The sequence below is a fragment of the Selaginella moellendorffii genome, unplaced genomic scaffold, assembly GCF_000143415.4.
Source record: "Selaginella moellendorffii unplaced genomic scaffold, v1.0 SELMOscaffold_112, whole genome shotgun sequence".
Classification (NCBI taxonomy): domain Eukaryota; kingdom Viridiplantae; phylum Streptophyta; class Lycopodiopsida; order Selaginellales; family Selaginellaceae; genus Selaginella; species Selaginella moellendorffii.
In genome coordinates this window covers 535,414-548,341 of record NW_003314373.1, presented here as the reverse complement: position 1 = coordinate 548,341, position 12,928 = coordinate 535,414, and the positions used below count along the sequence as shown (strand labels likewise).

The 12,928-nt window shown below is 50.6% G+C and overlaps 5 protein-coding genes across 6 annotated transcripts in view; 3 read left to right on the top strand and 2 right to left on the bottom strand.

Moving 5' to 3' along the window:
- Positions 1 to 1,207, top strand: part of LOC9659461 (transcription factor RF2b) — a 2,475-nt gene extending 1,268 nt beyond the window's left edge. Inside the window, exons 3-6 of the mRNA XM_024664624.1 lie at positions 195 to 277; positions 348 to 481; positions 533 to 617; positions 679 to 1,207. Coding sequence (XP_024520392.1) covers positions 195 to 277; positions 348 to 481; positions 533 to 617; positions 679 to 1,010 — 634 coding nt within the window. The 3' untranslated portion in view covers positions 1,011 to 1,207. The remainder of the gene's footprint in view (positions 1 to 194; positions 278 to 347; positions 482 to 532; positions 618 to 678) is intronic.
- Positions 1,208 to 1,299: 92 nt separating this feature from the next.
- LOC9659138 (GDP-L-fucose synthase 1) lies at positions 1,300 to 2,467 on the top strand. Of its 2 annotated transcripts, none has more exons than XM_024664561.1 (2): positions 1,300 to 1,391; positions 1,456 to 2,467. In XM_024664561.1, the coding sequence occupies exon 2, from the start codon at positions 1,462 to 1,464 to the stop codon at positions 2,392 to 2,394; it is 933 nt and encodes a 310-aa protein (XP_024520329.1). In that variant the 5' UTR covers positions 1,300 to 1,391; positions 1,456 to 1,461; the 3' UTR covers positions 2,395 to 2,467. The 2 variants fall into 2 exon arrangements, with proteins under 2 accessions (XP_024520329.1, XP_002990884.1); XM_002990838.2 differs by having other exon boundaries at positions 1,305 to 1,391; positions 1,459 to 2,467.
- On the bottom strand, positions 2,392 to 7,511 carry LOC9659460 (E3 ubiquitin-protein ligase RKP). Its single transcript, XM_002990789.2, has 11 exons — positions 5,559 to 7,511; positions 4,684 to 5,487; positions 4,464 to 4,627; positions 4,237 to 4,375; positions 4,093 to 4,176; positions 3,760 to 4,041; positions 3,559 to 3,696; positions 3,291 to 3,490; positions 3,027 to 3,231; positions 2,809 to 2,953; positions 2,392 to 2,755 (listed from the first exon to the last, which is right to left on the bottom strand). Exons 1-11 carry the CDS (start codon positions 7,131 to 7,133, stop codon positions 2,502 to 2,504), a joined length of 3,990 nt encoding a protein of 1,329 aa, XP_002990835.2. The 5' UTR covers positions 7,134 to 7,511; the 3' UTR covers positions 2,392 to 2,501.
- Positions 7,512 to 7,646: 135 nt separating this feature from the next.
- On the top strand, positions 7,647 to 8,369 carry LOC9659137 (splicing factor 3B subunit 6-like protein). Its single transcript, XM_024664651.1, has 3 exons — positions 7,647 to 8,109; positions 8,162 to 8,237; positions 8,300 to 8,369. Exon 1 carries the CDS (start codon positions 7,683 to 7,685, stop codon positions 8,043 to 8,045), a length of 363 nt encoding a protein of 120 aa, XP_024520419.1. The 5' UTR covers positions 7,647 to 7,682; the 3' UTR covers positions 8,046 to 8,109; positions 8,162 to 8,237; positions 8,300 to 8,369.
- Positions 8,255 to 10,336, bottom strand: LOC9659136 (pentatricopeptide repeat-containing protein At4g02750). Its single transcript, XM_002990788.2, has one exon. The coding sequence runs from the start codon at positions 10,334 to 10,336 to the stop codon at positions 8,255 to 8,257; it is 2,082 nt and encodes a 693-aa protein (XP_002990834.2).
- Between the last annotated feature and the right edge of the window lie 2,592 nt (positions 10,337 to 12,928).

Here is a 12,928-nt window from a genome sequence, read left to right as displayed (position 1 = left end):
CGCAACTCCCACTAAGTCGGATGGGTCCAGCCACCAAGCACCACCATTCTCGGAGCCTGTGCACGGATGGAGTGCTTGCTTCTTTCAATGCCGGAGGGCCGGCTGGCAGCAACTCCAACTCGGAGCCGCGTCGTCCAAGACACCATCACAGCAACTCGATGGATTCTTTCAAAAGTGACTTTTTAAACTCGGAGGTCGGACAGCACCGAGGCGAAGAAGGCTCTTGCGGCCAGCAAGCTTGCCGAGCTTGCTCTTATTGATCCAAAGCGAGCCAAAAAGGTAGAGCTTTCTGTCCTCGTTTCCTAGAATGATCACATGGCTAAGCTGCTTTCTCTTTCTCTGCTGCAGAATACTTGCAAACCGGCAGTCAGCTGCTCGCTCGAAGGAGCGCAAGATGCGTTACATCTCCGAGCTGGAGCGTAAAGTACAAACGCTCCAGACGGAAGCCACAACACTATCGGCTCAGTTGACGATGCTTCAGGTAAAACTTGTTTCTTTCTTCTCCTCTCACACTTCCGCTTCGTGGTGGCAGCGGGATACAACGGGGCTGACCACAGAGAACAACGAACTGAAACTTCGGCTAACCGCCATGGAGCAACAAGGACAGCTCCGAGACGGTAGGAAGCACATTCCACGTTTCATCAGATAAACTGATAGTTTGTGTGTTTCTCCCTCCAGCTTTAAACGATGCACTCAAGGAGGAAGTCCAAAGGCTGAAGTTGGCCACTGGCCAACTTACAGGCCCGGGGGGCCAGCAGCAGCAGCTGTCGATCAACGCGCAGTACTTCCAGATGCAGCAGCTCCAGCAGCTCCAGCAGCAGGCACAGAACGCGATCGACAGCCAACAGCAGCAACAATCGCAGCGCTCACCACCGTCTCAGCCGCAGCAGCAGCAGCAGCAGCCAGGAGCTCACCCCGAGTTCCTCCCGCGGGGGAACTACATGGGAGCCTTCGTCAAGTCGGAAGGCTCTCCAATCGCCGTAAGTCAGCCAAGTAATCCATCCTTTTGATCCAAAGAAGCCGCGAGCTCCAGGCCAGGAACTTTTATCTATAGCCATCACCCAACACCACGAAGAACAAACATATGTTATACCAGAGGTCTGGAGCTTCGATTTCTTTGATCAGGGGAGACACTTCTTACTATCGCAGCTTAGCTTGTAGCGAGATAGAACGTGACCGAAAGAAAAAAGAACAAAAAATTCTATTCTTTGAGCTTTGTTTTCATCCATTTAATTTGTGCTATTAAAGCGAAGGGTCCAATAAGTCTTTAACCCTGGGTTAGGTTTTAACTACTTTTTTTTATAGTTTAGGGCGTGGAATTTCTTGTGGAGGAGAAACTAGAGAATGCGCGTCTAGATCGCGGGCAGGAGCTGCGATCTCTTGTTTCCCAGGTAAAATCCTCTCTTCTCTAGCTAGCGCCATCGCAGCGCCAAGGATTTCACGCCGCATTTCCAGAAGGCGATGGACAAGGACGCGAAGATCTTCGTTGCCGGCCACCGCGGTCTCGTCGGAGCCGCGATCGTCCAGCGGCTGGAGAAGGAAGGATTCAGCCGCCTGCTGCTGAGAAGCCACAAGGAATTGGATCTCACGAGACAGGAGGCCGTGGAGGATTTCTTCCACAAGGAAAAGCCCAAGTATGTGATAGTGGCCGCGGCCAAAGTGGGAGGGATCCACGCCAACAACACGTATCCGGCCGATTTCATCGGGATCAACTTGCAGATCCAGACCAACGTGATCGATGCCGCGTACCGGAGCGGCGTGGCCAAGCTCTTGTTCCTGGGATCGTCGTGCATCTATCCAAAGTTTGCTCCCCAGCCAATCACCGAGGAAGCTCTCTTGACGGGTCCGCTGGAGCCGACAAACGAGTGGTACGCGGTGGCCAAGATCGCGGGAATCAAGATGTGCCAGGCTTACAGGATCCAGCACAAGTGGGACGCCATCTCCGGAATGCCGACCAATCTCTACGGCCCTCACGACAACTTCCATCCCGAGAACTCTCACGTTCTTCCGGCCTTGATCCGCCGGTTCCACGAGGCCAAGGTGAATGGAGCCAAGGAGGTGGTGGTGTGGGGGACGGGATCGCCGCTGCGAGAGTTTCTCCACGTCGACGACCTCGCGGACGCGGCCGTGTTCTTGATGGACAAGTACAGCGACGTTCCACACATCAACATGGGCAGTGGCTCGGAAGTTAGCATCAAGGAGCTCGCGGAGATGGTGAAAGAGGTGGTGGGCTTTCCAGGGGAGCTCAAGTGGGATGCTTCCAAGCCGGATGGAACTCCCCGGAAGCTCATGGACAGCTCCAAGCTCGCGACCCTGGGGTGGAAGCCAAGGATCACTCTCCGCGAGGGGCTGACCGAGACTTACAAGTGGTACGTCGACAACTACAACGTCTGAGCAAACCAAGGCTGGAATTTACAGAGCTTTGCTACCAGAGAGACAAAAGGAATAATTTACAGCGTTTCTCCAAGAATGGCACCTATAGGAAGCGAGCGATTTGATCGCTAGGAATTCACGTCCCCACCTTTGAGGCCGCCGCCGCTTAGAGGCGACAAAGGCTCCTCGTATGGGCAGACTTCGCAGATGGCCGCGTTGCAGAAGAAGCAGCGCTGGTTGTTTAGGAGGTGACGAGAGACGCAGCGCACGCATGACCTGTGCTTGCAGGGAAGGAACACGGCGTTCTCCTCGCACGCATAGCAAATGCTGCACAGCTCTCCTCCGCCCCCGGCTTTGTCTGCATTTCCAAGCTCGAAATCATCTGTGCATATCAAGGCCGTGAACAAGAAGAAAGAGCAAAACAGAGGAAAGTACCTCCTTTACTGTGTCTAGTGATGAGCTCCGCCTCGGCCTTGCACGCTCGCTTCCTGGCCTCCGCGTACTCCGTCTTGAGCTTCTCAATAAATATGTTAAGGTCCGACAGCCTTGCGAGCGAAGGATCCCCTTTGAACGTGCCCAACTGTGGTGGGAGTGGTCACACGATTAGCTTGTGACGAGGAAAACAAACACACACAAAAAAAAGCAAAGCTTACCCAATCGTAGTCAAATAAATACTGGAAGTTCCTGGTGGCGACCGAGGAGACATCGACGCTGGCGATTGACCGCGCGATATCGTGTTCCATTCTGTGGCCAGCAGGGTCTGTGGCGGCGGAGAGATTCAACACGATGCCCACCACGGGAGCGAGGATGGTGGCGCGGTTGACCTTCTCTAGCGACTGACCCTGCTGCTTTATGGTGCTGCATGAGACGCAGAGAGGTGAACAACTCGCGAGGAGAGCCAACGCGAGATAACGTACCTGTCGAACAGCTCGCCTGCCGTGTTTGAGGTGGTGTGGTTGAGCACAAATAGAACCAGCTCACAAAGCCGGATGATGTTCATTTCCGGACCAACCAGGAAAACTTGTGGCAGCTCCTTCGTAAAGAACTCCAGTATTCTTTCCAGGTTGCACGAAAGCTCGAACATTATTGCACATTTTCTTTGTTGAAATTCTGGAACCTGGTCACAGCGGACAAGTTAATCAGTTGCACCAGAAGAACAAAACAAAAACTTTTAGTATGAGTAACCTGCCGGTGGTCATGGTCGTGCATCTCCTTGATAGAGACGGAGAACTCGCTGACTGTCCAATTCAATGTATTAAAGAGGCGGTTCAGGAAAGAGGCGAACAGCTTCTCGTCCTTCAAGCATTTCTCGCGCAACAGCCGCTGCAGAAACAAAGCCACACCAGAACTTTAGATCGCCAGGAAAACAAAACGAAACGTGTCTACCTGAAAGAACGGAGAACAAGAGTCACCGTGGCTGGACTTGGAAGTTCCAAAACCCGAGCCTTTACAAAGGCGCAACAGAATGTTGGACACCGGAATCCAAAACCTGTTGTCGAAGGCCGATAAAAGAGCGCCAGCCATCGTGTCCTCTGCTGCCTTGCAAGCTTCGATAGCTACTAAATACTCCTTAAACTGTACTAGAACGGAAATAGACTGGAGGAGAAAATCCCTTATCTCCGCATTCACTATTCGGGAGTCGTGAAAATGTGTCACGAGGAACGTAACCTGAAGGCTCTCGTTAGAAATTTGTTCCAAAAGAAACAAGGAAATACTTACAAACGACGACAAGCCATGTTGAAGGAGGGATGAAGGAGGAACATAAAGCGGGTCGCTCCTTCGCAGCGCGTGAAAGCAATCCACCTAACCAAAACAGAATCAACAAAATAAGTCTCACACGAAATCAAAGCATGTTATGCTCACCAGTGTCTCTATGTAAAACTCTGGAACATAGCTGAAGCAAGCATCTTTCTTGCTGATCGTAACGAGGAGCTGTGCTACCCACATGCAAGTCGCATACATTCCCCTTTGCTTCCATTTAGAAAGCAAGCAGACGCGGTACCTGCGAAAGAAACGCACTGTAAGCACTTGTCGCTGGAAAGATCGTAAAGGCAATGAAACCACATATACTCGGGAGAAAGCCAAAATACCAGGTACATTGTCGTACATAGTCAATAAGATCCTCTTTGAATATAGCTCTCGCTTCTTTCAAGCGCTTTGTCTGGTCAACGGAGGTCTTATCGCTACGGATTTGACGATCCGTCTCATCGAGCTGAGCCATCAGTTGTATCTGATGCTGCATGTGATAAGAAGCCTGCAGACAAAAACATTAAAACATTTGAATGAGAACCAAAAGGACCAAGAACAGACCTGCTTGAAATTCTGAGTCACTCCAAGATGGTAGAGCAACACCATCTTATCCAGCAACTCTTCCTCTCGTACCGCAGATGACAGCTCCTTTACCGACATGAACACCTTCTTGGCCTTCTGTAGCAATGAGGCCGTGCTGGTGGCAGGCTCGACCCTTCCACTGGAGCTAGCCTTGCTTTCCATATCCCCATCATAGCTCCTCTCTGCGTCAGTTGGCGACAAAGGACACGTAGTCTCGCTAACTTTGTTACTGGAGCCACTGAAGCGTGTTTCCAAGCCTTTCGATAGAACCTTACCGTTACCACTGTCGATGGAACCTGCACCACCGTCCATGCAGCAACATGGCTTTTTCAACCCAGCATCGTGTCCGTATCTAGTTTCCTGCTTGTCCATACTGCTTTCTTCCCACTCAACTTCTTCGCATTCGATTGAGCTGAGAGGACATGTCTTCGTAAGATAGCTGTAGGTTCCACCAAGGCGGGCGAAATCGTTCAAGCAGGGGTCCGAGCTCACAAACAGAGATACCGGAAAGCTGTGCTTTCCTCCCTTGTGCAGGAACGGCACGCAGCTTCCATGGCCATCCCCTGTCGAGTCGAGACCCTCCGAAAGGTACCGCAAGAGTACAGTGTACACCGAAACCAAGACCGAGTTGTCGGAGAGACCCGGCGGCGGCATGTTTCTGTGTGCCCCACGGTTCTTCAGAACAAGGTGTTGCAAAAACGTTCTGAATATAGAACCGGTAGCATTCGACTTCGTGTCAAAAGCAACCAGCCGGTTACACAGATCGAAGTGCAAGTCCTCGATCTGAAAAGAAAAAAAAAAGTGATGGCCACGTTAGTTCCAGAGCAAGAAAACCATGCATGCTACTGACTTACCCTGGATATTGCACGAGATAAAGCAATGACGATCTGCCTCATGTTGCTCTCCGAGAAAGGATGTTCTTCACGGGAACCCGGCCACCATACGGTGGGTATAAGGCTCTCCAAGTCGTACTTGTTAGGCCCCTTTCTCGTCAGCAGCCCCTCCAAGCAGGACTCAAAGTCGTCAGATTTCCACCAGATGACCATGAAGTCGTCACGCTGAAGTAGATGACAGGCCAGTGCCAAATGCGAGTACGAGGCGCTAAACGGAGAGTCGGCCAACACCAGGGGCGAAGTCCGGCACCCATACGCCAGGCACTCGATGATCTGAAGAACGATCGTACCAAAGTAAGCCTGCCCCAGCATCGGCATCAGCAAGTCAAGAGCTCGATCCACACTGTGACCGTCGTGCGGTGCTCCAGGCCTGTAAGTTGTCATGAGGAAAGGAACCAGCGCTCCCCAGACAACGTACTCCGCTTTACTGCTTTGCTGCAGCAGCTCGCAAAGTATCTTGCAGATCTCAGTGCCGACAACACGAAACTGCTCGTCAGGAAGTGGAGTAAACCTCCGCAGCCTTTCCGCGGGAGCCATGGCCGCCGCCACCTCTGGGCTCCCAAGCTGGACAAGCTTTTGTAAGCATCCAAACAGATACTTGGCTTTGACGATCACGGAGCCGTGCTTGTTGGTACCAGAAGTGTCCAGCGGCGGTGCTTGCAGCGGCAAGAACCCCGCGATTGGATATCTAAAAGGCCGACCGCCAAAGTTGAGCTCGCAGCGCTCTCCGTGCGAGAGAGAGATAGCCGGATAGTACCCCTGCTTGACCTCCATCCTCCTCACACAGTCGTAAGCCATCCCCAGCGACGTCCCATTCCGGTAGAAGAAAATCTGCCCCTGTTCCAGATCGATGCAGCAGCCGATTACGTCCCCGACCACCCAAGGCTCGCCATACGTCTGGCTCTTCCCACTCCACTTTTTCACTCGTCGACCATCGTAAGCATACGAGTCACTGGCGTCTCCAACGCCCTCGGAGTCCGTGAAGGGACAAGAGATGGTCGCCCATCCCAGCTGCTGGATCCCCGCCGTGCCCAAGGTCACCTCGTACATCCACTTCCCCCTCCACACGCAAGCGTTTGCTCGAGCGCTGCTAAAGATGGCCTGACTCTCCAGCAACAAGGAGCTCTTGGAAAGCTTGATATCTCCAGAGGGTCTCCCTTTGTCCATCCTGACGACCCCCGAGAGAGGGTCGCTACTCCCTTCGATGAAAACACCATCCTTGTAGCTGGCCGAGACATCGGTGCTAGAACTGGAACCCAATGCGGCGAGGCGGGACTGGAGGTGGAGCTGGATGCTGGAGGAATCTATCTTGCTATCGCCGACGACGAACCGAGGCTGCTGCTCGACCACCTCGCTGGAGTAATCTAGGACGAACGCGATGGATCGATCGAGCGTGGAGCGCGTGCACTCGTCTACCATGCACGCCGCAGCTGTGACCAGGGATTCCTTGCTGCCGCTGTCGAGCAAAACAGCCAGCCCTGAGGATCCCATCCGAGAAAGAAGCCGATCTCTCCCGGAATTTCCATCTGCGGACATTATCCCCCGAGGATCGCTCGATTTGGCTCACAGGAATGCCGCCATAGCCGCAAGTAGGCGATCAGCGATCGATCGACTGCCCTGCCCTGCCCTGCTAGAAACCCCTACCTGGGATCGAGGACGACCATACCGGTATTCGCGAGGAAATCTTTGGAGATGACGATCCAGATCTTGCGCCAGCAGCAGCGACGCGCCGGCGCCTAGACCCTGGCCCCTCTTTTCGGTGTCGGTCGATCACGGCCGAATGAGGCCCCAATCGGAGTGGAGCATCCCGGCTCGGCGCCGATTGAGCAACCCTAGCACGGCATCAGCGCCGCCAATCGCGCCGCACCTGCCGGAAGCGTCACAGCCAAATGTGTTGGATAACAAAGCCGAGAACGAAGCGCTGTAGGTCAGCCGGACAAGTGACGTGGACGGTTTTTTCCTGCCACGTGGTCGGCACATGGGCCGATGGACGGCTGCGATGGGCTCACTTTCTGCCATTTCGAAGTCTACTTAAATTTCACGAGATTTTAGATTTTAGGGCTCTTAGATTAGGGTTCTTGGGCAATGGCAGCGCTGGTGAGGCGCGGCAACACGCGGCTTCCGCCGGAGGTGAATCGGGTCTTGTACGTGCGCAATCTGCCCTTCAACATCTCGTCCGAGGAGATGTATGACATCTTCGGCAAGTATGGCGCGATCCGGCAAATTAGGGTGGGGAACAACAAGGACACGCGCGGCACCGCCTTCGTCGTCTACGAGGACATCTATGACGCCAAGAACGCCGTGGATCATCTCTCGGGATTCAATGTCGCCAACAGGTACCTCATCGTTCTCTACTACCAGCAGGCCAAGATGTCCAAGAAGAACGACCAGCGCAAGAAGGAGGAGGAGCTCTCCCGGATGCAAGAGAAGTATGGCCTCAACAAATAGCAGCAGTGGTCGTTCCTTCTCCTGGGCTCTCGTGATTTCTTTCGATTTCCTTCCAGCGAGAGAGGTATGATCCTTTTTAGATGATCGACTTTCTTGTATGATCAGTGTTCTTCCAGGATATAGATGAATACTTACTGTATGATCGAATTCTTAACGTAAAGATCTTCCAAGTTTTTAGAAGATCATCTAGAGGTCAGTGTGTTTTCCGTTTAACTCAGAGGGTTCTCAGAGTAGATGTTCACGATTCCCACCAGTGGTGCACAGGAACTTTCAGGCTCGAGATCGATCGCGAGCCTCGCTGCTCGTGATCCTCGCTCGATGTCACTCTGCGTCTTGCAAGCACACAGCAGTGCTCCCAGGGCTGATTGATCCGGAATGAAAGGCATGGTCTCTATCAGCTTCTCAGCCTCTTTCAACTGGCCGGCTCTGGACAGAACATCCACGATGCAGCAGTAGTGCTCCTTGATCGCCGCGAGGCCGTGATCCGCCAGGAACTCGAAGTGTTTCAAGCTCTCGTCGATCATCCCGGCGTGGCTAAAGGCGGCGAGGATACTCAAGAACACATTCTCGTCGGGTTTCTCTCCCGCGAGATTCATCTCCCGGTAGAACTCGATGACAAAGTTGGTGTTTCCTTCGTGAGCGAAAGCTCCAAAAAGCGCGGCCCAGGACGCGAGATTTGGCTCCGGCATCGCTGCAAAGATCTCCGCTGCTCGGTCCACCAGGCCGTGAGTGATGAAAGCGCTCATTATCGTGTTCCAAGCCAGCGCGTTTCTCTTTGGCATCGCCTCAAACGTACGGACCGCCTCGGCCAGCCGCGCGTTCGTGCCGTACGCTGCCAGCATGACGATCCACGTCACCCCGTCCCTGGCAGCCATGTCATTGAACGTCCCCTCGGCTCTCTCCACGTCACCACATGCCGCGTACGCCTGGAGCATTGTCGTCCACATCACCGAGTCGCTGACGTTTCTCACGCTCTGGAACAAGGCCTCCGCGTCAGCAAGGTTGCCGCTCCCGCCATATCCCTCAATCATCGTGTTCCACGTGGCCATGTCATAGGCCGGCATCTTGTCTGAGATTGCTTTTGGCTCCGTGCTGGCTGCCACCGCAGTAACCATTTTGTTCCACGTCAGCAGGTTGCGCTCCGGCAATTCATCGAATAGCATCCTCGCATTGTCTGGATCCTTATTCTCGGCATATACCGCCAAAAGAGCAGTCCCTGAGACTAGATCCCAGAGGGGCATTTTTCTATACGTATTCTCCGCTAGAAAGACTTTAGCATTTATCCCGTATGCCTGTATCAAGGTCGTCCACGAAACAGCATCGCGTTCCGGCATGGAATCAAAGGTGGACTTTACGAGCGTGAAATTTTCGTCTTGGGCGTGTGCGGCTAGGATTGCATTCCAGCTGATAATGTTCCTGCTGGGCATTAAATCAAACATGAAAGATGCCTCTCGGGGGTTTCCACACTCGCTGTACAAAGCAATCATGGCCGTCCACGTAACAATCGTCAACTCCGGCACGGAATGGAACAGCCCCTTTGCCTCCGACATATGCCCATTCTGGGCATATGCAGTAACCATTATATTCCACCCTGCAGAGTCTCGTTTGGGCATCAAATCAAAGATTCTTTTGGCGCCGCGTAGGCTGCCAGCTTGGGTATATGCCATCAAGATCCCACTCCACGAAATCACATCTCGTTGGTCTATGCTCTGGAACAGCGATAGCGCCTGCTTGTAACTTCCAGCCTGAGAATATGCCGAGAGCATCACATTTGCCGCGACGGTGTTGACCTCAGGGATGCGGTCAAACATTCTTCGTGCCTCGTCAAGATGCCCAATCCGGGCATATGCATGCAGGACACTTGTCCAGGACGCAACGCTGTGTTGGGGCATAAAAAAAAGCATTCGCTTTGCATCGTGTGGCCGGCCCAGTTTTCCATACAATGCCAACCCCGTATTCCAAGATATCAAGTCCTTGGTGGGCATCGAAAGAAAGAGAGCATTGGCGTCATCCAGATGCCCGTTCAAGGCAAATGTAGTGATCATGATGTTGTACGAGTAGAAATCCGGGCGCGCAATCGATCTGAAGACTTCGGTCGCGTCTTTGATGCTCCGGCACTTGCCGTACATCTGGATGAGGAGATTGGAGACAAAGCGGTTGTATCGGAGGCCGGTGCCAAGAATGACACGATGGATCCGTCTGCCGTGAGCCAAATCTCCAGTGTTGCCCGCCCATCGCAGCTGCTGCTCGATGCCATAGAGCTCCTCCTGGCTCACTGGCGCAACTCCCATGCATCGGGTAAAGATTCGACAAGGATTCCCCAAATGCCGCCATTCTCTCATTTAAGTTCCCATGGCATTATTATTTTAACAACATTTTGTGTCCATTGAAGAAGAAATGTGACCCCTCCCATACTATAGCACGCTTGATTGATGTTGATCAGTTTTGTCTGAAGCCTTGCATCATGGATAACCTGATGAGCATCGACTGATGATTCTATGCGGTACAGCAATTCCCTTCCCAGATTTTTGTAATACCTGAGGTATCTATCAGCCTAAATATAGAAGATAACCATAATGCATTATATAAGAATATCCCATCATATCTAAATCCAAAGAATATCCAATACTACATAAGTCATTTATTGACTAAAAACACATAGTAAGACATGATATATATTGACTTCCCATAACAAACAAAGATTATTATAAATAGTCTCACTTCGTTTAGTAATAAGTATGAAAATTCTTGTCAAGAGGTATAAAAAAAAAATGTTTAAACATTATTAATTGAAAGGCTTTTTCTAGAGCCAGCTATGAAGTATATATATCACGAGAAAACGGGGTTCATCAGGAAATTGATGTTTTTTTTGTTACTTTCCGTAAATTTTTGCAGTAGTGTTACAATCATTGCTACAAATAGTCCAGGAAGGATAAGTCCTACTGATGCTGACATTATCGAGCATAATATTAGAGCACAAATTTCTCTTGAAATTTTACCTGGATACTTATATGGAACACAATCATTCTATAAGACATTTAGGCTTCCATCTGCTCCAAACTTTTATTGCTATTCAAGGCTTAGTATCTATACAAGAGAAACTAGTGGACGTTGTAGCGCTCGTCCATCACCTTCGCAAATATTCTGGTGATATCTTAAGACTAGCTTTTGATTTCGTGGCTACAAGGATTATGCAAGAGGCTCGACTACAGTTCTATGGTTTTGTAAGGGCATCAGCAGGTGTTATAGAGATTGATTATTCAGCTTACTATCTTCCTATACAGGATATTAATTACATTACCAAAAACTCTAACCTCCAAGCTGATCTTTTGTACAATGTCACAAGAGAAGTTGTTCTAGCTATTCCAAATGACTGTAATATATATTATTCATCCATGACTAGTGGAGACATAGAAACAATTGGATCATTTCTCAATGATGGAGGTCGTCTAATTTCTCCAAATGGCTTTTACCAACTAGTTTTGGAATATGATTGCAACTTAGTGTTATATGGATTTGAATGGAAAGTACTATGGTGGAGTGATACTGCTGGGAAAGGTGGTGGAAGTGGATGTAAGCTAACACTCCAAAAAGATGGAAATTTAGTTCTTTTGGGACACAATGGATGGGGTATTTTTTCTGCAAATATATATTGCCAGCCCCAACCAAATTGCATTTTCTTTACCAATTTCGTTGTAGAAAATAGTGGGCATATTTCGTTATACAGTGCCGCTAATCCAATGCTTCTTTTATGGAGGAAGCCATAAAAGGATGGAGGAATTCAGGGAACTTCAACAAAAAATTACATAGGTAATTATGAGACCCCAAAAACATTTAATATCAATTTGTTTTTGCCAAAAATCAAAATGTTTCATATATCTCCCTCATGAGACCAACAGGTTTAGGAATGCTGCTCAGATTGCTGGATCTGCAACGACATCTGCGTCTTCAGCCTGTCGCTGTCCCTGTCTTTCACGATGATCTTTTCATACTCACACAGGCTTATGGTGAAGCTGTGATTTTGAAAGAAGCTGTCAACAGCTTAGTACTACCAGAAAAAAACCAAAACAAGATAAGAAGATTTTAAAAATAAAAAAATTGGGTCAAGAACTTTGTTATTTCTTCTACTTATTTCTTTGGCCTTTCACTTGAGATACCGTGTCCGCAGACACAACACCGACAGCTTAACAGCTACAAAGAAGCATGTTTCCCATGGTTTGTGTCTCTTGCTCGAGACTTAATTCCAAGCAACGAATCTTTCACTGTCAGCTCACATCCTTTTTTAAGCCCTTGAAATCCCAATGCCGAAATCGCTATAAGTTACCATGATATCACCACACAATACGGGTGTGTGTTCTTCCTCTACTACATGACAATCTCGGGCTTGAAAGTGCTGGTTTTGATTCGAATAATACTCCCGGACCAACTCGAGTGCTTCCGGATCTGGGCGCCTCGCATCACCGTGCACCGAGACAATCTCACGCCCTCCTCGATCACGCAATCCGGTCCTACTGCTACGTCGGGCCCTATCAAGCCCCCGACCCAATCCGCGCCGAGGGGTCGATCATCACGTTTTCAACAACGTGAGGGCCGCTGGAGAGCTTCTCCGGCGATTTGCCGCGGATGGACTCAGCGTACAAGCGTAGCCTTGGCTGGCCAATGTCCATCCAAAGTCCCAGGAGAACCATTGCGAAGAGCCGCGGCGATGGCAGGAAAGATCTCCTCTAGCTCAATCCAGTGGACCATTTGTGGAGATTCAAGTGTTGCCCACGAATATTTGAGGCTTTTCTACGAATCTCTGTACGCATCGTCCATGACCACCACCACCTAAGAAGCGAAGATCAGGTTGCCAAGTCTCGCAGATGCCCGCTCAAGGCAAATGT

Coding starts and splice junctions, on each gene's coding strand:
- LOC9659138 (XM_024664561.1), top strand. CDS start 1,462: ATGGACAAGGACGCGAAGATCTTCGTTGCCGGCCACCGCGGTCTCGTC.
- LOC9659460 (XM_002990789.2), bottom strand. CDS start 7,133: ATGTCCGCAGATGGAAATTCCGGGAGAGATCGGCTTCTTTCTCGGATG. Junction 5,488..5,558: donor TATCTCGTGCAATATCCAGG/GTAAGTCAGTAG, acceptor TTTTCTTTTCAG/ATCGAGGACTTGCACTTCGA. Junction 3,697..3,759: donor CTTGTTCTCCGTTCTTTCAG/GTAGACACGTTT, acceptor TTGTTTCTGCAG/CGGCTGTTGCGCGAGAAATG.
- LOC9659136 (XM_002990788.2), bottom strand. CDS start 10,336: ATGGGAGTTGCGCCAGTGAGCCAGGAGGAGCTCTATGGCATCGAGCAG.
- LOC9659137 (XM_024664651.1), top strand. CDS start 7,683: ATGGCAGCGCTGGTGAGGCGCGGCAACACGCGGCTTCCGCCGGAGGTG.